This window comes from Ambystoma mexicanum, chromosome 9 (assembly GCF_040938575.1).
Source record: "Ambystoma mexicanum isolate Mex_15411 chromosome 9, UKY_AmexF1_1, whole genome shotgun sequence".
NCBI classification, from domain to species: Eukaryota; Metazoa; Chordata; class Amphibia; order Caudata; family Ambystomatidae; genus Ambystoma; species Ambystoma mexicanum.
Genome location: NC_090931.1, coordinates 388,890,632 through 388,914,450, shown reverse-complemented (window position 1 = coordinate 388,914,450; position 23,819 = coordinate 388,890,632). Strand labels below are relative to the sequence as shown.

Sequence of the window (23,819 nt, the reverse complement as noted above, 5' to 3'; positions counted from 1 at the left end):
TAGAGCCCCTCAGTGGGCAAAACTCTTTACATGCTGTGTTCGTAAATATTCTTCTCAACTGTGTTCTACCTGGCACTTGACGCAACTCTATACTCAAACCGATTATATAAGACGGTAGGACAAATGGATACTTGCAACTACTGGCTTCTAGCGGTGCTAGACACTATTAGTAAAATAGTGGCATTCTTATTATTACGGTTACTTTCAAAATGTGCTGAGTCAAAGTAATCACTTAAGCCCCAACAGCTTGGATTTTGCACTAATTGTACTATGTGGGCAATACAATTGTTAACTGCAGATGTGAATGGTTGACGGATCATATACATTTTTGTCGACTACACAGCTGCATTTGTTTATCTAGACCCTGCCTGTGGGAAAAATTGGAGTGCTGGGATATTGATAAACTGCTTTACTTCATTAGGCTGCTTTACATGGAAACTACTATCGCAGTTAGGTTGTTGCTGGTGGGTACCATCTCGGGCCCCCATGTCTACCAACAAAGCACTCAGAGTGGTGCATTTTAGCACCCCTTTTGTTTAACTTGTATCTGGAGGACATGGATGCAGCAATGAATAAAGGATGTAACTGTCTTCTACGTCTTGAGGGTGTGACCACCTCAGTACTGCTGGATCGCACCTCTGTGGGACTTCAGCGATCCATTGGCATGCTTGCATGTACAGTATGTTTCCCTAAATCATCTACAAATAAATCAAAGTAAAACTAAAATCTTACAGCTGAAGGGTAAAGGTCATCTGGCCGCCTCCTATAACTGGCATATGAGTGAAGTGAAGCTGGATTAGGTGGACAAATATTTGTATTTGGGTCTCCCTTTCTATAGTGTTCCAAGCGCTATTATAGGACTCGTACATCTCTCAAGGCCACCTGGAGGTGACAGGTGGTTAAAAGTTTCATAAGTTGGGTGGAAGATAACTCGGTTGAGGGCCTTTGAGAGGTATATATCAATTGTCCCATGCATTTTGTATGGGCTGGAAACACTTTCGGAGAAACAAGTGATGAGGCTGGACCGTCTAGAGGTTAAGCTATTGAGATCATTGCGGGGTCTCCCTGTAGGGCTCTCGGTGGCTGCTCTCAAATTGGAACTGGGAGCGATATCTTTGCTTACTACTTGGAAGATGGCACGATGTAAGCTTCTGCTAATGAAGCAGGCCAGACCTCGGCATCAATAAGTAGATTTTTCCAATTTGGCAAGCATGCACGATTCAGGTCAGGCAATGTGGTTCACATCGAACTAACACAGTCCGATCCCATTCGGACGCCTTCAGACTGGAGCTGTCTGAAGTAGAGAACTTGGGCATTGTACAGCAGGTGAGATGTCGATCATTAATCATTGGGACCGATTCTGGTCTATGGACATGTTGGCCACCAAAAAGCAGTTTGCTCAATGCATCTTGCAGGGTTTCACACCTCAAAAGCCACTTGCTTATTTGACAATTTGCACCCAATCTCTTAGGCGTTTTATATTCTAACTGCGCTTAACCTTATGATTGTTTGTTAACACAGCCGCATGGCTTTGTCACCTATCTAAGAAGGAAATGGAAACTAGTAGGCACATAACTTGTTGCACAACTATGCATGAATGCTACATGAAAAGTTATCTACATTTTTGTACCACTGTGGAAGGAATACCTTCTGATCAATTTGGTCTGCCATCTTTTTGGCAGAATCCTTGGTGATTGTGGCTGCTGCATTACCTGTATGGGAAAGGATATCGCCTAGACTGCTATCCATAGAAAAAGATCACATGGGCAAATGTTAACGGAGAGATTGAAAGAAAAACTGGGTATTGACATTAGTGTCAAAGATGTTGAATCATTTTGGAGAAAGCTTTTGTTTTATGTATTGTATTAGTTATTTATATAGTGCCCTTTCCCCAATTGTATGGCCTCAATGCGCTTTGTGGTTGGAACGCCAGCAGTGACCGCAGTCCATGTGTGGGAGGTTGTAGGCGTTTAAATTGGAGAATGCTTGTATACGTTTTTTGCCAGGTTAGGATGTAGGTGGGCTAGCTAGGCTCCCGTAAGCAGTCTGGAGGTCTGGAATGTGGGTGGGTGCTGTCGGTGGTTTAGGATAGTTCTATTGCTGAATATTCGATTTGTGCCAAGCTAGACAAAATTATTTTTCATTGGTTGCTGTATACCAGTGGCAGAGGTGTTGAGGTACATCAGGGTTTCAGTGCTGACGGCTGTGTGTGCTGCTACACCAGAATGGCATAGCCATATGTGCAGTCTATGGTGCATGGATGGGTGACGGTGCCTGCAGCTTGTGTCCACAGAACGTGGTGGAAGGTATATGGTTGGGTGTAATTCGGCTGCCATGTTCTTTCTTAGTCCAATGTGGTTGGCTGGTCTCGCTATTGTGGTCTCCCTGGAACGAAAGTCTCAGCAGTGGGAGAGGGACTAGGAGGGAGGGGCGGGGCATGAGGACAGGCCGATTGGGGGATGGGGAGGACAAAGGTTTGTTAGTGTCTCTCTGGGGGACACTGCCGGCATCCCTTGGGTGTAGAGTTGTGTATGGGGGAGGATGATGGTTTGCTATTGTGTACCGCTGTGAACGCTGCCGGCATCCATGCTGTATTGGTGGAGAGGAATGTTGTGTTTGAGTCAGCGATGGAGTTTAGAGAGGGGAGGGTCACATGAGGGAGGAGAGACTGGTCTTTTTAGGCCCTTTCTGAATGCCAGGTGACTGTCAATATTGAAAGTGTGTATAGTTCCAGGGGATCAGCACTTGGAAAGAGACAGAGGATCCGCCTAGTCTGAGGAGTTGAGAAGTGGGACCGCTAGGAGAGGTGATGGATTCAAGACTCATTGAGGGGTGGTAGCTAGTGATTTTGTCTTGAAGAAATTCCGGGCTGCTGTTGTGGATGATGCACATGGCTTTAAAGGTAGTGCATCGACCAATAGGGAGCCAATGGAGGACTCTTAATGTAGGGCTGATGGGTTCTCTGAGAGGTAGGTTAAGGAGCAGCAGGCTACGTTTTTTTGGATTCTTTGCACTTTCCTTAGTTGAAATGCTGGTATGCCTAGGGTAAAGGCAGTTTGCATAGTCTAAGCGGGAGAGGGTGATGCAGTTTATGGCGGAGAAACAGTGAGGGTAAGGGAAGATACTTGTGAGGATCCGTAGACGGAAGAAACAGGTTTTGGATACGGAATTGATTTGTTGGGATAGGGATAAGTCGGTGTGCAGCCAAGGTTTTTTTTTACTGAGGTGGGGGGCTTTGGGATTGCAGCCATTGAATCGGTTGGGGGGGTGGGGCGGGAAGCGGTTTTCCCGCAAACTAGGATTTCACTTTTCCCAGGATTGAGGATGAGGTGGTTGGTCGTCGGCTTGATGACCGAGCTGGACGGTTGGGGCCTGGCAATTTTGGGATTTTTAAGGATGCTCTGGGTGTTGTCTGCGTAGTTGTAGCAGGTAAGATTGTGGGTGCGGATGAGTGCGGGCAGAGGGTTTAGGTAGATGTTCAAGAGCAGGTGGCATGGGGATGCTCCTTGTGGGGACTCTTTTTGTTACTGGTCGTGAGGTGGAGGTGAACAGGTCGAGGAGCATAAATTGTGAGCAATTTGGAGATGAGATCTAAGAGGGCAATGTCTTTGATTCCTAGTGCTTGTAGCCTGTCTAGTAGGATGGTGTGTTCAAAGGCTGCAGAGAGGTCAAGAAGGAGTGCAGCGCAGCCTTCTGCATCCGCTGTTCCTTTTTTAGTCCTCCCAGACAGACATTAGGAGGCCTTTCTGAGTGGTCTGAAGCCAAATTGTGCAGGAAGTTGTTGGCTTCAGTGAAAAGGCCAAGCTGTTTGTAGGCTGTGTGGTCCAGGCGTTTGGCCATGAAATAGGTGTTGGAGATTGGCCAGTAGTTCTGGGGGAGGAGTGCGAGTGTAGTTTCTTTGAGGTATTTGGATGTGCATGTTTTTCGGGCTTCTGGAAAGGATCCCTATGTTAGGGAGTGGTTGAGGATTGAGCATTCAATAGTGCCTGCACAGGTTGATGCTAGGATATTTGAGTGGACTGGGTGGGTGGGCAGGGGGTCCTCCGGGGAGCCTGATGGGCAGCTTTGTGCTCGGAGCAGAAGGAACCCCAGGTGTGAGATGGGAGAGAAGGAGCTGAAGGTTTGTATCGAACGGTGGTTTTGATGTGGGTTGGGCTAAGGGTAGGTAGGGTCAGGGGCATGTGTTCCAATTTAGAGATGATGGCAGAGTGTCCATAGTGACATTGTGGAAGTGTACTGATGAGGTGTCACACAGGGTATGGGAGATGGGTGGCAGCGGGTTAGTGCAGGCTGGGGAGGTGAATTCGGAAATTATTCTATGCAGTTCCTTGCCCGGGTTGCTAACGTTTAAGATTATGTTCCCATAGAATGCTGTCTTGGTTTTTCTGATTTCCAGTCTGTATGCTCTGGTTAGTCTTGCTAGGGCTGTTAGGGGTCTGTGCCGTAGAGATGGTATTGCTGGGTTTTTAGTGATTTGAGATTAGCGGTGAACCACCAGAGTGTGGGTCCTGGTCTGAGTTCCCTTTTGTTGGAGTGAAGGGTGTAAGGGCGTTGAGAGCCAGAGGTTGAGGATTTTGATGGGGCGGGGAGGAGGGGTTGGGGGGAGGTGGTTCTTCCTGGTGGGAGTGTGTTGGGAGAGGGTAGAGCAAGGGAGTTGGCTAGATCTGGGGTGATGATGACTATTGGTGGAATGAGTGGTGTTGGGGGTTGGAGGTGGTTGTGCATGGCCTTGGGCCACTGGGGTCAGTGGTACAGAGAAGAACGTTGCTGAGTGAGCAGTCCATGGTAGGGGGCATGGGGGCAGTGTCGATATGTTTGTAGTGCTGAAGGTCACATAGAGGGTGGGACCTCCCATGTAGGTGGGTGTGGAGATGTGTTGTCATGTTGAGTGCTTCTAGGTTGTCTGTGAGATAGGGTCATAGGGTTTGAGGGTGAGTCAAACAATCCCCTAGGATGGATGTAGGTTGAGGTTGGGTGTCAGCTTCGTAGAGTGTGTCTTTGAAGCTTTTGTTGTAGCCAGGGGGTGAGGGAGGGGTTCGTAGATAAGTAGGAAGCTGTGCAGGGTGGAAGGTAAGAGTTGGAGTTTTACCAGAAGGGATTCCTAGTCTGTGGTGTTGGTTGAGGTGTCCTTCATCCGTAGTGGGAATTGGTGTCTGTAGTATTGCAAGTCCTTTACGATCTGTTCCGGGTAATAAGGTTGTAACTGGGTGGGAAGGCCTCATGCGCAGTGGGCTCGTAATCGCCAGCAAACCAGGTCTCTGTGATGAAAAGGATGTCTAGATTTTCTTCTGTGAGGTCAAAGATGTGAATTTATTCTTGGAGACCGACTGGCGTTGATAAGGGCGCAAGAGTTGGTGGTCATTGCAAGTGCTGGATGGGTTGGGAGTGGTAGGAGGAGCTTGAGTGAAGGGGTCGGGGGGAGGTTGTTTCTGGCAGTTGGCGACAGGTGTGACCAGCAGGGGGTGTTAGGTGAGAGGGAGGGGTTGTGGGGCAAAGGGGTGGGGTGGTGGACGGTGAGGGGGAGGGAGGCATAGTGGAGTGGGTGTGGACCAGCGAGAATGGGAGAAGGGAATGGGGCTAGCACAGGGTTTGGTTTTGGTGGGGAGGTTTGGGCCGTATAGTGTGGTGGCAGGGTTTGGGATCTGTGCTGGAGAATGGGTGATGCTAGGAGGGGCTTGGGGTGGTGCTTCTAGATTAGTCAGGAAGGCAAGTGGAAATGGCTGCCAGGAACAGAGGCCGAGCGACACCTGACTGATTCAGCCAATTGCAAGGGGGAGGGCGGGGCCAGTAAGAAGGGCAGAAACAAAGAACTACACCAGACACTTCACACCTTAGATGCAAGCCAGCTCATAAAACAGGGTGGGAGTCTACAAGATAAACCCCACAGAAAACCACAAAGTAGCCAGGCAACGATTGCAAAAAGCACAAAAATCCCCCCACAGAAGCAGCTGAGACAGGCCAAAAACGGATTGAAATCCATGTAAAACTGCTCTCTTTTGAAGTGTTGTCCTTGTAGGATGCTTCTAGATTAGTCAGGAAGGCAAGTGGTTTGATTATGTGATTATTTGATTTGTTTTAGTGAATGTTATATATATTTGTAATGTCTTATAATTTTGTATGCAAAAGGCTAGGTGTTTTAGCTGTATGCATCCCAACATCTATGTGCTACTTCAGCTTCCACTCCATGAATTTCACTCCCTTCTAAATTATGATTAAACCAGTCTAAAAAAGTTAATAAATCGAGTAGGGAAAGTAATGTTAAGTTAAGCATGCTTGTGGAGCGCAAATACACCCAAGGCATCTTGGCGTGACCGATACAGCAGGCACAACTAAAGCAAAAGAGCAGCGCTACCTGAAAGTCTTTAGTAGCCGGTTGAACTGGAGATGATTTTCAGTGACCCTGAGAGAGGGCAGTAAGGAATTTCATAACTTAGCTTCTGCAACCGAAAAGGAGCGATCGCCAGTCCTGGTTAGCCGAAACTGAAGAACCAGAATCGAGCAGCCATCTTGAAAAGGCAGGAAGCGAGCAAGATGAAGTGGAAACTTAACCCGCAGATATTCAGTGCCTGGACCAGAGAGACTTCAATGAAAAGTAATTAATAGACCAAACCCCAAATAAAAAAAGAAAAGGGAAAACTTGCATAAAATCAAACCATTGGTTTACTAGATCAAAATTGGGGAGGGAGAAAGAGTTGTGTAGGGTTTGGTGTTGATGCTGGAAGTGGAAATCTAAGGAGGGATGCCCCAATCAGAGCAGAAAAGATCTAATTTAGCTTGACTGCATCTTAAAATGTTTGTATAGATGCTTTCGGGAACACAGCAATCCCAATTGACCATTGTATAACATGGCCCAGCAACTTAAAATGGCATTGCATCCTAAGGTGGGCTTCCAATCTCAGAATTCGCCTAAGGCGCTTTGCTGGGGGGTGGGGTGGCAAGTGGTGGGTGTAGTTAGTTGGCTTCAGCATATTTTCAGCCAACTGGCTGAGAAGAAATCGACTGTTATTTGAATGTGGAGTTACAGCACCCAGAAGGGCCACCGAACACGGAAGTACCTGCTGGACGTTTACAACTGGAGTATGACGTTTGGTGAATCATTTAGGAACTGTCAGACTGCGGAAGCATTTGGGGACACGTAGCCTGATGTACACTTGGCAGCGTGCACTCGGGAGCACAGCCCCACCATCATTTGGATTTGAAAATCATTCTCCCTGAAATGTTTCCGTCTTGCCGCCTCCGTTGCATGGAGGGGTATCATTTTTTTTTAAATCGTCTCACGATTAGATACTATAGGCTGTACTGCAACCTCACATATTTGACTCCAATAAACCATACAATACCAAAAAAATGACATGGTGTAGAATACCAAACTGAAGAAACCTTGCATTTCAAAGCAGGCACAGCATAGCAAAGATCACATGGCAAAGAGCAACCAGAAATAATGTAATGCAGTAGAACCACACTGAAGGTAGCACTGTCCAAACTAGAGATTAAAGCTTGATGTGCAGAGCGTGACTTTGTTACGTGAATAAGAACACTTTGAACAACGTTTGGTGACCAACTTTCAAACCCCATGCTCTAACACAGCACAAACCACCAATGCCCCCTTCCACAAAACCCTGTGCACCTGAACCCGCCCTCCCCAAACAGAAGCCCTGCTGTAGGCTCACTACCCTTTCATTGCAAGCTTGCCTCGGGGTCTGTTACTCTAATTTCACTGGCAAAATGGAGTGCTATAGTGGACAAAAAGTCCCACTCAAAGACACTTTTAGCTTCCGTCACTTTTGTCCATTGAGGGTGTTTAGGGGTTGGCGGTATGGGCAGATGGTTGGCTCCCATGACATTGGCCACTTCAGTTTCTCCCTGGCTCTAGTGCTTGCTTTAGAATTGTGGGAGGTGGAGGGTGCCCAACACAAATCTAGTCTTCAGTAGGGATGGCGGAGGTCGGAGGGAGTGGCAGACTCTGCTGTTCTACTGAGCACATCTTTCCCATCGCATTTTGTATTTGTCCATTTCCCTAGGGAGGAGTTCAACAGATGAGCCCTGCTGACATTCTCCCCTTACTCTCTTGCAGAGCAGAAATGCGATGGTTGTTGAGGGAGAAGGGGCAGCGTGACTGGCCCCTATGCCAGTAGGGGCAGCCCCCACCTTGCTCACTTACCCCCCCCCCCCCCCACCCTCTCATATGTTCTTTCCTTCACACTGACTAATTTTAAAATCTGCATGCTTGTTATGGGCCCCATTTTGCCTTTGGGATGTATATAGAGCCAAATGTCCTTTGGCAATCCCATACACAGCAGTTTTAAAAATATTTGTTTCGGGGGGGGGGCCTAGCACCTGTCCATCACTCCTTCCCTAGTGCCCCTTTCGAGGGGCATTCTGCTTGTTGATCATGCTTACCCCCTACATTCTCAACTATACCCTTGGGATAGGTGAAGCTCTAAACTTTCCAGAGTTGCATTTACTGTCACCTGCAGTATTCTCTCAGGACTAAGAGAATTCCGCCATTTATGCTTCAAGCAGTGATCTACATACATTGACCTGGAGCCAGCCGGGGCAGCAAAGCGGATGGGAAGTTAGGACCTGGTGCAAGTATCGGGAGGCTTTCTTTGGGTCCGTGCACAGGTGGGTAAAGAAAGTCCCTAGCCCACAAAGTCCAGATGATCTGATGGACACGCCCTTAAGCAGTTAGTGTTTATTTTTTCACCAGATCTACCTCCCATTATTGCGTTTTCACAAGTGCTCTATTTTAATGACTATAAATTGGAAGAGTACCTTGGTAAACTGTAGTGAGTTACAAAATGCTGGATTTGTTGGTTTCATTATAGGTCTGTGCTGCTAGGCTTGGCAAAACTCCCACTGATTGTGGCCAACATTCTTGGGGCCAGATGTATTTGGAAACGTCAATAAGATGTTGATCTTGGTCAGGTTTAATGAAGTGAATCGCCCATTTATCAATGGCTTACCTTCAGTTAAAGCATTGTTATATGTACATTTATATGTACATTTTCTGCTACAATTCGTATGTTGTCTACATAGTAATGGTTACTGCTAGTCCACTATAGATGTGTGAGGAATTCTGCCATCCACATGGCGGGTGTGCACTCCCCTGGGCTTTTTTGATATTTTTTTTATGAAACCAAATGACGGGAGATCAACCTCGGATAATTTGTGGGGCTAAACTGTACATGCTTTCCTATGCTCGCCGCACAACAGTCAGTCACGTGTACTCCGGGTGGACATAGCCTACAGGCGCAGTCCCCCTGTCCTGTCCAGCTGGAATGTGACCAACACGGGTACATCAAAGCACCTCAGGTAGGTGGAAGGCAACACCTTCCACCTGTCATGGCCAGCCTAATTAAATATCCGAGGTCCCATGGATCTGCCCTACCTGTTAAAGTTCTGCTAGTGGCAGAACACACTGATGAGTTAATTGAAACCAGCCTGCGGGAGGCCTGATCGCAGAACTGACCAAAGGGGACAGGAAACCATCACATTTGATATGCAATGTGTCAGCTTGAAGCTAGACCCCACCCCTCTGTATGAAGGGCAGTGAATGTCATGTCTGGGACAACTGTTTACAGTAGGCAACCCCTGCAGGAGGACCCCCCCCCCCCCCCCTCCTTTCAGAGGGAAGAAGTATGTGATTTGATGGAGACAGTCTGTTCTCATCACAAACTTCCAGGGAGACCTGCGCTTTGATAAGGAGCCTCCGAGAGCTCAATTAACTAGACACTTAGATCCACAACAGATAGTAGGATGGGTACATTTAGTACATGCTGTAGTACATGTTGTCACCCCTGTCCTCTTTCAAAGCACTCTGGTTATGACTTCACGCATAAAATAAGATTGTTGGGGGGGACCCAGGATTGGTTCATTAAGGTAGGCTTAGCCTGCACCAATCACTAGGGCCCATTTGGCTATAACAGAGGGCTCGCCCTCTCTTAGCGGATCTGATGACTTTGAAAGGAGTAAGGAGGACTAATTTGGAACTTGACTGAAGTAGTCTCTTACAGCTTCCGCCAGTGAAGGAAGGCCAGGATTTTCCAAGAGGGGAGCAAGATCCTCCCCTGAACATCTCCCAGGGAACAGTGAGATACCGACCTTTGAGGACCTGTCCAGCGCCTCTGGAACCAGTACCCAGCCAGCACACAGCGTGCCCTGCTAGGTTCTGCCAGCAAGCTTCCTAGGTGGAAAGTGAGTCTCTGCAGGCAACAGCCTTGTCCTTGGGTCAAACACTCTTCTCTGCTTTGGGCCGCCCGTTTTAAAGGGCGACCCATGCCCAGCGAAGAAGCAAGGAGTTGCCACAACAAGCATGAACCAGCATCTATTTTTTTAAGGACCGTTTCAAGGCAGTTAAGCCCTCGCACCGTGACTGACTGCACCACTGACTGTTGTCAAGCTGCAGTCACTAAAGCTGTTTGAGACGCCTTGACCAGTGTTGCAGGATTCCTGACCCTGAACTGCCATGTAGGCCAGCCTCAATTACCAAACTGCCTCCCGCCTGACACCCGCAGCAGTCTCCCGTCTTGAATCTGTCGCAGGAGCTGCAAAGCGTCCTGGAACCAGCTTGACGCTGTTGAGCATCAAGACGATCTCAAGCACCAGGTACATTGTGGTTCTGTCCCCCTGGTCCTTCTGCGAAGGCCCGAGTGACATTTGCGAATCCTTGCTCCCTTGGTGCTGAAACAAAATAACCTTGAACATTTAAGACCGATTGCTTTACCGACTACCCTCCACTCAGTATCCAGCGTGCATCCCTTTCCTTCGTGAAACTCTGCCCTCTGTGTTCCTTTACAGGGTGGGTTGTATTTTGTAGTGTGCTAGAACTGTCGTAGTAATAATAATAAAGTAGATGTTTTTATACAGCCTTGACTGGACTGTCCTTTTTATCATTGGGTAAGTATTTTCGCTGTGTTGTAACTAACCAACGATCTATGACCTTTGCAGAGATAATGCTGTTCGGTCCAAGTTACCAAAATTGGACATTGAGGTTTATAATTGACGTTTGTTCACAATCTGTTCGGATCCCTTCTGGTGTAATAGAGGGGTGGGGCTGATTGATGGTTTAGAAACCGAGATTCATCCCTGGACCACTGGTGCCCCAGAAGTTGATACGTCACATGATGCCTGCTGTATTCAGTAGTCTGTGCCATGGCAGTCTCTTATTCACCCCGCTGGGCTACTTCAGCCTAATCCTTGCAGTTATAGCGTGGGCGAAAGAGAGGCTGAACTGCATGAATATTGTCTGAAATGAACACGCCTTACTGATAATGGAAATGGAAATAGTACTATGGGTTTATAGATGATGCACTTTAACCATGGTTACAGAATGGAGTGGGAAGTGAACCAAAAGTGGTATTGTTTTGAAAGCAACTGCCCGTCTTGTCCTAAAATGGCAATTAGTAGATCCAGTTTACACCGAAAAGTAAGACGTTTGTGTGCAACTAGTGCTGAATGCTGCAATGTCTTAGATAATTTTGCTTCTGTATGTATTTTATATACTACAAGCACTCTTAACATTGGATGCTGTAGGCTAATTACTGCTTGATGTGGCTTCTTGATCTTGAAAAGTAGAACTGAGTTGTTTCCAATTTTTGGGGTCGGGAGCATTGCAAGTCAAACATGTCAACCACCCTAGCAACACTATGCATATTTTGGCAAAGCCTTTAGGTATGGTAGCGCTTATGCCCAACCGGGAAATGATGAGCATTAATAATTACTACAAGGAAAAAAGGTCTATTTGGTTGCCCTTGCCTGTTTGTACTAATTTGATCTTTCCCTTTTGTCTCTGTTCCTTTAGGCATGGCATAAACCTTTCCCAAAATGAAGATTCAGAAACCAATTTCGGATTACATCTTATTTACAGAGAATTGTGTGGCTTTTTAAAAAAACATTTTGTTTTAGTCATTCCAGGCTTACTGCTCTTGTACCAGTGGACATATGCAATAACGGGCATCCTTCCTAAGCTGTACGTGCTGTCTACTGTGGGAATGTGCAAACCAATCACACATGATTTCATTTGGTTGATCGTAAGACGTGTTTTCCTTTAATGGGATGTCTGAAATATTGTTGAATCTTCTTCGCACCCTTTAGTACTTGTTTTTAAATAGTTGAGAAATAAAGTGCACAATGGTCATAAGTTGTTTGTTTTTTGCATATTTTATCATTAGTTGTTTTTATTTAAAGAAACATTTACCCAGATGGGATATGGGGGGGGGGGGGGGGAAGGTTCTCATTGTATTCGTTAGGTGCCTCCGTGTTACTTGATCCCCAGTAATATAATCCAATGTAGGGATAGAGAGGACTGTTAAATGTGCCAATTTAAGTGTGGTCTACTCATTTTACTTAAACTGCTAGTTCTGCTTGATTACCCTTCGAAACTGTTTGAATGCAATATTTGTCCGTTTTGAAATGTACTGCACAGTCCAATAGTGGAGTGAATGCTGGAAAAGTTAGGTATGGCTATTTGTCAGAGATTCTCACCCGTTAGCCACAAGTTGTCCCCATGGGCCAATGCCTTAGTCTTTTGCTCAGTGTGTCTGTTCTAGCTGCAAGTTCTTCAGCTTGTACTCCTTGCCTCTCCAGTCTGCTCTTGTGCCATATTTACTGCAGAGCCGTTGGCTATTTTATAGTACCACTGGTTGCGTTTATTCTGAATGGGTATTAATGTTGGGGAGATTTTTCAAGTTTTCTTTGGAGGGGCTTAGTAAAGCCAATGTGTAATGTTAGCCATTGAGTTGCAACAAATTACACCAGACTCTCAATGATAACGATAGGAGTCAGACTTCACTCATCTGATGGTGTGGCCCTGAAGTACAGTTTGTCATCTCGCAGGATACAATAAGGAATTGCCCTCACAATTTGCACATTGAAATGTACTTTGGTGTTCAATAAAGCATCAAGAAATACACACATTTACAAAGTATTCTCAAAACACAAAAGGGTCTATAAAAAAACTTGAAACGCATTTAAATTCAGTAAGCAATACAGGGTAATCGGGTTAATGCAATGTTATGGCATTGAGCAGTGGTTTTTACATAAATGCCTAAAAAATGGTAGTACAACTGGGTTTCCTAAACTCGTTAACGAAAAAAACATGTATTGAAATTTTAGTCACTTGGTCTTCGTGAATTATCGGCAGTGCATTACACAACCGAAAGCCTAGTCTGCCCAGCACCACTGTTGACCAGTGCATAACATAAAATCACGAATTGCAAAAAATCAAATAACAATGAAAGATCTATAAAATGGGTGATCTAATTTTCCTTGTTTAACCTTCGGATAGGGTACAACATAACTTGGTATTAAATGAAAAAAATCAGAAAACAATAGAACTGGAGAAAATGCTGAATTCGGCACTGTGCGAGGAGTGGGAGTGTCGCCTGCTCCCCTTACGCAACATTAATGGAATTCTGGAGTGGCAGGGGTATCCCCTGTATCTATAAAAAGGAAAGCAGGGGACAAATAAAGTTTAAAAAAAAGAGGGGGGGGGGGCAAAGCGCCCTGCAGCGGAAGTTCCGCCTCTCAATGAGGAGGCAGAACTTGTCGCAAGGAAACAGCCGTGCAGAGGAACAGCAGGTAAATGAGCTGCAGATATGTTTAGGTAGGGGGGTGGAGGGTGGGGAGATGGCATGCAGGGTGTGATGTACGTGATTTATTTTGTTATGGGTATTTCTCATTAATTTTCGAATTTGACATTTTTGAATACGAAATAACATACATCCATCTTAACTAATGCACAAGAAACACATTGGTGTGGGCTTGGTATTAAGTTTAGCTGGTTTGGCTTTAACTGTCTGTCTGTCTGCAACTAATGTAAGAAAGATTCAGAATTTGGAGCGGAGGTATGGGTTCCAATCCTGGTTTACTCGTAAAGCCAGAATCTTATGATCCGGGGCAAAATGTCGTCTTTCTTTTTCTTAACTACGTGCCAAAATAAGGAGGTCATACTATAGTGACCATGAACAAGTTTTATATAAAAAAAAAATATACTGTTGATCAGTGTTCTTGCCAACTGATGACCAGGAAACCTGGCCTCTAGCCTAAGCTTCCCAACTTCACCAAGTTATGTGATCTTGGGAAATTCATTTAGTGTCTTATTTTTGCCAAGTCATAAAAATTGGATCAATTCGTAGACTCTAGCTGTGCAGATTAACCACGCTATGGTTCTTGTACAAATAGTTCTTGTATTTCCATAATCTTGAAACATTGTCACAATCTGTGTGACCACCTTGCCTTATCGCACCTAGAAAAACTTTTACAGGTGAGTTATAAATGCCACATCATATCATATAATGGGTAAAAATGTAAGATTGCAAATTGGTCATTTTATTAGTTTAATAAAAATGCACCTGTATAAGAAACATGACATTCATGTGCTTTTTTTTTTAAATGTCCTTTCACTGTGTATATATAGACATTTTAAGAACAAGATTGGAGCTTCCCGGGCAGTGTGAAGATATGCCAGATAGTTATTTACAAATCCTCGTCCCAGCCATAGCTTCACATCATTTTGCGTCTCATTATAGTGCGCACTGGGCCCCAATTTAAAAGACTGCACAAACACGCTGCTGATAAATTACATTGCTGGCAGTATATAGCCCGCAGGTGGCTTCCAATGAGAAGGTGGTAGTTAGTGTCTCCTACAAGCACAGGGTGCAAATCCGCAAGGTCAAGAGTCAATCAGCCGTAGGTTGTCATTGCAAGCTAATACATCAGCTTGGGGTGGCAGGCCTGCTGCATTGATATTTTGTGAACTTATTTCAGGTCGAACACATTTTAGAAAGCGCTGAACAGCGGGTATAAACTTTAAGACGTCTAATACTTGAGTTGATACGGTTTTTCTGCATGTCGCTGGTGCTAACCTGTGACAGGTTGCTATCCATAAGGTTGTGAATGCCCTGGCTTTTATTTTTATTGACATAAAATGATGCAGGTTATTCTCTTCCAGAAAGAGTTTTGCTTACTGGAAACGCCACTTTTATAAATGCTCAATGCCAAAATGTATAGTGCAGTGCAAACTGCCTTTACTGAGCTAGCCAACCAGCATGTGTGGCCCAGAGCAGTTTAAAAGGAATGTGCATTCCTGACTGCTGCTGGTGGACAAAGTCCCTGCAGACAGTCGTGACTGACTTTTAATCTTCTGCACTTCTGTTATCCATTATAATAATTGTAGGGCTTAGTCTGGTGGCACATCTTTAAATCAAAGCCATGCCTGGTTATTGCATGGGGGACTGATGAGAACACTGCAATATACAGCTGCAGCAATTTGATATATCCTCGGTGTCCTCCGGGCCCAGCTACGACAGGCCTGATGTTTATTGATGTCTGATCCAACTGGCCACAACTGCTAAGTGAAACAATCAGCAGGGTGATGCCTCAGATTCTACTGCTGGATGGGTAACGCCTTCCACCCCTTCCCCAATCCCGGGTAGTCTATTAGAAAGCTGTATTTAAAAGGCAGCATTAACATCACAAAGTCAGCCTCATTACTGGGTGCCCACCACTGGAGTCTGTTGAAGGCAGCAGGCAAGGGAATGGGGAAGAGTTGGAGTACCCAGAAGGGAGAGGTGTGCTGATAGAAGGGTCCCATAATCCTGGTTTCCCTTGGGGCTCTTTCTGTCCCCTCCATTTCCTGCAGGCAGTGTAATCTTGAGTACAATGCCATTTAAAAGAAGAAAAAAGGCTATTTGTTAGAACGACTGGGATTAGACCCAGTTTTGCTTCCCAAAAATCAGTGCCCGGATATAGCCCCAATACACTAAGAAAGAAGGGCAGTGTACACTTTGATCGCAAGAATTCATTCACTCTCATTTAGATTGTAAAACTGGCTTTCGTATGGCCGTTTATTAACTCCACCGTTACAGAATAAGATGCAGAATTAGAAAAAAGTTACATCACCATTGGCATGGTTGTGCACCACTTCATTCCTGCCGAGAACTTCACTGGACAGCTTCCCAAACGAGGCTTAAGATGCATCCACCTTCTCTCAGTCCAGCAGAAGCTTGTGTTTCTATTTGCCAGCCTTGTCCGGTGCCCCCCAATCTAAACCTTACACAACTACAGAACAGTACTTTCCAGAAAGGTCACCTGCTGATAACCCAGGCATTCGGCCAATATGCTATGTGGAATAGCGTAACAAGTAAACCCTTTCTGTTTCTCATGGAAGCAGAAAGGCCTGCTTTCAGCTCCTGCAACATTATCAAGCGGTAATTCAAAACAGTCCTTGACTGGCCTGGGCGAAAGCAAGCTGTTTTTCTACTGATTCAGAAAATGCAGATGGTATTCAAATCAAGCCTTCACCAAGGCTTGGAAGCAAATTTCCAATGCTGCACCAAGAACGCATTTCAAACAGACTCCATGTCCGAGTCAAAGATATTACATTTTTAAAAATGCATTACATTCCACCCCTGGACATTTGACTTCCATAGCTCAGTGGCACTAAAGCCGACTTCTGGCATCTACAAAGCATTATAGCTAGGCTAGAAAAACATTGCAAAATGTAAGGTTTCACCAATATTTGGGATCCATGAAAACAGCCAGTCCCACAAATTCCCTGTATGAAAAGAAGTGTCTTCCTTTTTCAAATCCTTCATCTTTTGGATGTGGTTTTGCAGAATTGCCACCAAGTTAAAAGAACACGTTCCTTCAAATGCATTGCACCCTAAATTGTTTCAATAACAAATCAATAGCAGCTCTATTACTTTGCTATTCTTCCAAGGCTTGGGAGGTATGATTCAACGCTTTCACTACTAAATATGCTATCTTAATCAAAGATTTATAGCCTCCAGTAGGTTTACCCCAGACTCCCACCAAAGAGCAAGCAAGAGCTAGAATTTCTGGTTCAGACAGTCGCATTTGAATCACAATCTGGGGTTAGCCCTATAAAGTCAAAATGTATCTCTTAACTCTAGGTAATGCAGGCTGCAAAGGAAACTAGTTTAGTGCTAGTCGTGTTATTGCACAAGGTCCTCCAGAGATGTTAGCAGGAATGTAAGTAAAAGTAGTTTCCCGCATGAGAATAACCATCGTACTGGAAGTTTGATATGGTTCAAACGACTAGCAGCTACAATTGTATGATTACAATTCATAGGGTTGTCCACATTGGTGCATGTGCTTGGAGCGCGTGCGCATGCTTGTTTTTCAAACAGTCGGGTTGATTTCTTCATTTATATTTAATTGCTGACACTTGCCAATATCCTCTGGCTGACAAGTCATTAAAAAAGACCTGCTTTAGCAAAATTATATCTGAAGAATTTAGTATTTCTCAATTTGTCATTGGTCTCTTGGCAGAACTTAAAATATTCATAAACAGAAAGTGACTAATATCATTATCCTCCACTGAAGTTGTTTGTCTCAGGCGGATAGCTCAGGGGCAATGTGCTCGCCTTCGAAGCAAGAAGACACAGAGCAACACAGGTTTGATCCCCGGGTCAGCGCTTAGAAACTTCTGGGTATTAAGCGCAATACAAATAACCTATCTTATAATGACTCAGGAAATGTTTCATAATTGGAGCAGGTGTTGGCATCGCTACCAGACAGGTTGTTCGTAGGTCCATTCCATCATGTGAATTTGTTAAACAAAAGTAGGTAATGTTAAAAAATTTCCTGAGATCGGCCACCAGGGGGCGCACGGATGAACACCGACTCCGTGTGAGCTCCAGCACCCATGGTCCCTGAGGCGACTTGAGCCCCTGTCTCACGACCCCCCCACCAGTTGAAAAGTGCTGAGGAGCTGTATGAGGGCCCCACCGCCCCCTCACCTGGGAGCAAACGCGGTCAAAATCAGACCAGGCAAAGTGGAGATATCACCGTGTGAAAATCTGAGCCCGGAGGCGGCCCAGCGGCGACGGTGAAACTGCGCCCTGACGTTGTGGCAATCCGGCGGTTATCTCCGCATGAAGACTTCCTGCACCCGTGACCCGTGTGTGCGGCCCCTGGGAGGCGAATTTCTCTGCCCCTGCTGAATGCGACTGGGCTGAGCCCCTCGGGTATGGAGTGTGGTAATTAAGGAGCGTTCAGCCACTTTTGCGCACTAATTCTCCAGGGACACCGCACCGCCAGAATCCTGAGCAGAAGGCGCATGTGCGAAGGAGACCCATTTTGCCAGCTACAGACTGTGGCCCTAATCCTAGCAGCAGGCTACATTGCGAGGCTCCGAGAAAGTTGTTGGCGCCCTGCCTAGCCACCTTGCATGACAGCTTTGTATCAGTGTATGAGCGCCCCCGGAATTTACTCACCTGTGCTACTCTGGAGAGGGTAAGGCCCCCGACTCGGGCGTGTGCCTCCTCTCACCCTGGATCTACTCCCTGCTCAGTAAGCCCGAAAATCTACGGCACTCCACTGCTATCGTGCCTTAGACACCTGAACCCAGAGACTACTGGGCCCCTCATCGAATACGCGCTCAGAGCGCCCTTGCACTTGAGTCAACGGCCTTAAACTGAGGAAGAAGGACCGCGGCTTTGTGATACGCCGTACCCAGCCCCAGGCAGGCCGGTACAGCCTGGGCACTTAAGACTTGCTGCCCCTAGGCTCTTCGGAATCCCCATTGAAGACTTCCCCGACGTCACCAGTGAAGCGCTCGAGTCTGTCCTGTTCTTAGGACCCCACGCAGAGGGTAAGGCCCCTGATCCAGGGGCGTGTGCCTCCTCTGACTCCGGGCCCATTTTATGAACGTGCAACATAGACTTTCCAGATTCGCATACACCCCATCTTCTCCGACTGCTCGACATATCTCCACCATGTCGCTGGAGGCCTCGGAGGCGGGGGCCGCGGCCACTAGGGGAGACATCGCTGCATTACTAAGTGAGATAAAAAGCATGGGCTCCAACCTGGGTGGCAAAATCGATAAAATCACCCAGAGAATGGACAGCTTCGAGGAGAGATTGGAGGGTGTTGAAAACAACCAGGCGTGGATTGGCACACTTGAGACACAAATGGAAATGAGAATACGGGACATTGAGAAAAAGGAAGAGGAGATGCGCCTTAAAATGGGACGATTTAGAAAATTGGGAAAGAAGGAATGACCTTCGCTTTTTTGGAATCCCGGAACGTGAAGGGGAAACCGAAAAGGACCTCAAGGACACGATCCACGATATTATAAAAATTCTAACGGCAGATGAAGAATAAATTGATGAGCCCAAAACCAAAAGGATACACCGAGCTGGTGGACCTCCCGGTGGTCCCCACTCGGTCCTGGCCAAATTCCATAGATATCGGTACAGGTCTCGGATTTTCGAAGGCCAGATCCGGAGGCCCACTCACCAAGGGAGGAGCTCAAATTACGATCTTTCAGGACCTATCTGCACTTATGTTGGCGCTAAGACGCCTTTGCAGTCCCCTGACAAAATGGCTCAAGGAACAGGGCATACGATACAGATGGGGGTTATCCGTTCTCGCTCACCTTTTGAACTTGGGAGTAGGAAAATTGTCCTTAGATCAGAGGATGACATAAAAGAATGCATTGCCGACCTGAGTACAGGCCCGAAAGACAATGAAAATGGAGATGACGAACGAGATGGAATGCAATAGGAACAACAGGGACCTAGGCGCAAAAGAGTGAAAGGATCCAGAAAATACAGACGCCCCAATAACGCACCCGATAATGGAAAATGAGGATGTACAGCCTGGGTGCCACGACCAGAAGCACTGGTACCCATGGTTGAAGCACAGGACTCTGGTCATATGGAGACCGAGAGCTTGGGAAGTCAAGTTCCCGGGGGACGACAGAGGACGAGCACCCCTCTGAAGTAAGAGGGGATAGGAACTTGCATGAGACGACCCCATGGTGCACGTAATGTTACATTGCTATATTTTTGTATGATTATTGTTGTTACCACTGCTGTATTACATGAAGTTCCGGGGGGGGGGGGAGTGGGACGGGGGCTCATCCTTATGTTAGAGATGGAAAATTTGGGACCGTGAGGTAACGGTCCCCATTGATGGTCTAACAATGGACGGAACACTGTCGTCAAGTCCATTTCGGACGCCGTCAAAAGCTGCTAATGCAGCACCCTCAGTTCCTGGGTTTCCTTGAGCCTCAGCAACTTCTGAGGGAAAGGGATGTTGGAATAATGACAGCACCATTTGAATTTGTTTGCAACACCAACGTTGATATGGGCCTTGAGAAGCAAGCAATTGTCTGGTCACCAGAATCGAAAGACACTCCAGAACCATTCGAAGATGGCATCTCTTGATAACCCAAAAAAGAAAGACTCGCTCAGAGTGGCGTCTATCAATGTAAAAGGGCTGAACTCTCCAACTAAGAGGTCACTAGTGGCAAGGGAATTCAGCAGATCCAACATTGACATAATGCTCGTGCAAGAGACCAAGTTTACTAAATGGGAAGAAAGAAGCATCATCGGGAAGCGGGGGGGGGGGGGACTAGAGTTCAGGGGCTCAGGCCCGCTGAGAAAAGGTGGGGTTGGTATCCTGCTCAAGAGGGTCATCCAATTCGAGATAGAAAAGACATGGTCTGATGTAGCAGGTCGGACCCTCCTGATCACAGGGAAAATAGCCAGAGTGAAAGTAACTATTGCCACTGTATACGCCCCAAACATTGGACAGACTGCATTCCTCCAGAGAGTACTCCCAAAAATAATGATGAGGCAACGGGGCACGTAATCCTGGGAGGTGATTTCAAGGTATTGACTGGAAACCGGGGAATCCAGAGACAAGGAATCAGACTAAAGGGGGACGTACCGACCTTGTCGAGATACTGGATCTGTACAACATGAATGACATATGGAGAATAATGCATCCCGGCGCAGCTGGATACACCTTTTCAAATCCCCACCACACGTTTACGCGCATTGACTATATATACATGTTGAACGAACTCCTACCAACTACACAACACTCAGACATTATTCCAATAACCTGGTCGGTCCACGACATGGTTCTGGCTGACATTTCTTGGGCGGACCTAACCACCATGGGAGGGAAATGGCGGTGCAACGAAACCCTCTGGAAAGACCCGGTCTTCAAGATGACTATGGAGACCGAAATCGAGGAGTAATTTAAAATTAATGAAGATGGGGAGGTTTCCAAGCAGGTGGTCTGGGAGGCAGGGAAGGCCACATGGCGAGGGACCCTAATACGGGAGGGGGCCACAAAGGAAAAGGGAACGGAAAATTATAGAGCAAAGGTTGAGGGCCGATCTAGGTCAATTAGAGGGGGAGATGAAAAAAGAACATAGAGTTGACCTCTATAGAGGGTGCTAGAGAGCCAACCAAGATGGCCGCTTCCTGAGAGAGCACCGTAGGGCTCTAATGAATCCTGTAACATCGATGCACCTGTGATGGTTGGAATGACCCACCCTACAGCTGTGCACCTTCACGAAGCTCCACTGATCATTTTGAGATAAATCTCGACTCAGACGCCTGCCTACAGCCTGAGATACTCGCTCGCAAATCTGAGGCCTGCCGGATGACGGATTGGGCGGTGCGGCCCCTGCGTGTGTGCGGAGCGGCAGAGGCGGGCACTTGGCGGGAGTCACGGCGGCAGGGCCAGGAGCAGCGTCGTGCAAGCAGTGGACGTGTGCGTACTGGCACCCGCGAGACGAGGAGGTCTCCGTCCCACGTGGCGGCCCGTCGCGAGGGCAGTGGAGCGACGAGCCGGGGTGCCAGAGTCCCGAGACAACCCAGGTAGGAGCAGACTGCAGCGTGGGCTGGCTCTGCGCAGCCGCTGGATGGGCCCGCCGCCGGACGCGGCTTAATCTGCGTGGCCCCCGCCAACGGCTGGCCGCGCTGTGGCGCAGGCCTGGTGTGCAGCACGGAGGAGCTAACCACACTCTGGGCCGCTTTCTAGAAACCTGAGGAGTGGCACCCGTCCCAGCGAGACCTCCCACGACACCCATCCGTTCAGCCGCAGGTGCGGAGAGGCCTGGTCTGGTTAACCAGATATCTGAAAGCTAGTAAACCCCGGTGGCATTGATCCTGGGCTTAAGAAGATGCAGCCGACCCGAGATGGCTGGGCCTGACGCTCTGATACAAGCCGCTGATTGCACCGTGGGCTGCCGCCCCTCGGCGCATCTGGTATAGAAGGCCTGTGGCAAACCTTGGCGGCGCGCCGTGCAGGCCCCACGCTCGGTGCACGGACTCTCCACATCAAGCACCAAAGGCATCGTGCTAACATCCGGACCAAGACCGTCACAACTCAGCACGGACACTCTCGCCAGGCTACCATGGGGAAAGTAGACAAGAATCAGAAGAAACTGACTTTCGAAGCCAGCTCACAGGCCAAGCCCACGACCAGCAGCAGACCCAACTCCCCGCCACCTGACACGATGTCAGCCGAGGACCAGGGCCCACATTTTGACATAAGGGAGATTCTGATGGACCTGAAGGCCGGTATCAGCGGCCTAGGATGCAAGTTGGACACCCTATCGTCGAAGGTGGACCAGCTTCAACACAGGCTAGATAAACAACCGATCGACTCGACAATGTCGAACAACGCGTGTCCGACCTGGATGATGAATCAGCGGCACTGACATCCCGTGTCTCTGTGCTCGAAACCCAGATGAAGGTGGTGTGCGCCAAGAATGAGGATTTGGAGGGCCGCTCCCGCAGCAACAACATCAGGATCATAGGGGTGAGGGAGCGACAAATCCCAGGTAAAATGGAAGACTCTGTGGAACAGATCTGCATAGCTCTCTTCGGTAGAGAAACGCTGTCTCAGCTTTTTGTGGTAGAAAGAGCACACAGAATCCCGAACTCTAGACCGGTGCCCGGCGCGCACCCTAGACCAATCATTGCAAGACTTTTAAACTACAAGGATCGCAACGCCATGCTCAGGGCAGCCAGAGATAAGGGGAAACTTCAATATGAGGGCGACTCCATTCAAGTCTTCCCAGACTTCTCACAGGCGGTGCAAACGCAGGGAAGATCCTTTACGGCAGTCAAGCGACGCCTGCAGGACAATCGGATCCTTTATTCCATGCTATATCCAGCGAAACTGCGGATCCAACATGAGGGGAAGGCCCAATTCTTCAATTCCCCCGAAGAAGCCAATGACTTCCTGGACCGGACTGGCTGCAGACATGGCGGGAACAATCCGAGACCCCGTCGGGAAGAGCGAGAAGAGACCCTCCGTAATCTACAATCACAGTAATTGGCAGTCGTGACCAGCGCACCTTCTGCTTCTATGCTCAATATACATCACAGGAACGAAATGACGTCGCCATAGGAAGCCCGGTACCCTCTTGGTGGGCTACTAGTGCCCCTAGCGCGGCTATGCTTGCAACTCTGTTCTACATGGAGGGATTACTGTGAGCCAGTTGGGGGTTGCCCACACATGGGAGGGACTCGGGCCAGACGCGGCCGCTTTACTCACCCCGCTCTCGTTTCACAACGTTGATGTTATATAACTTTGATAACCTGGAAGCCAAACCCACTAGCCACTCCACTACCTCAAGGCACCATTTTCGCTCTCACGTCCGGACAGGTGAGAATTCACCCGGCCTTCGAAATGCCAGCCATAACATTTAAAATTGACGCCTGGAACATCCGCGGCGGCAACCAGCCGGCAAAGAACAGGAAAATCCTTCAGTGTCTCCGTAGACACAAGGTTAACATCGCCATTCTTCAGGAAACCCATCTCCTGCCGGCATTGGAATCACAGTGAGCCAAGTCCTGGGGTTGTCACAGGTACTTTTCATCGTACTCGTCCTTTGCCAGAGGGGTCGCCATTCTGATTGATAAGAGAACTAACTTCAGTCTCATTGAATCGGTGAAGGACACTGAAGGCAGGGGCTTGCTGGTGAGGGGAATAATTGCAGGAAAAGAAGTGGTGATTGTAAATTCCTACGCTCCCAACAC

General features: G+C 47.4%; 1 protein-coding gene across 1 annotated transcript in view; it reads left to right on the top strand.

The window, feature by feature from the left end:
- Nucleotides 1-12,142, top strand: part of CHCHD2 (coiled-coil-helix-coiled-coil-helix domain containing 2) — a 108,715-nt gene extending 96,573 nt beyond the window's left edge. Inside the window, exon 4 of the mRNA XM_069614872.1 lies at nt 11,804-12,142. Coding sequence (XP_069470973.1) covers nt 11,804-11,814 — 11 coding nt within the window. The 3' untranslated portion in view covers nt 11,815-12,142. The remainder of the gene's footprint in view (nt 1-11,803) is intronic.
- Nucleotides 12,143-23,819: the final 11,677 nt, after the last annotated feature.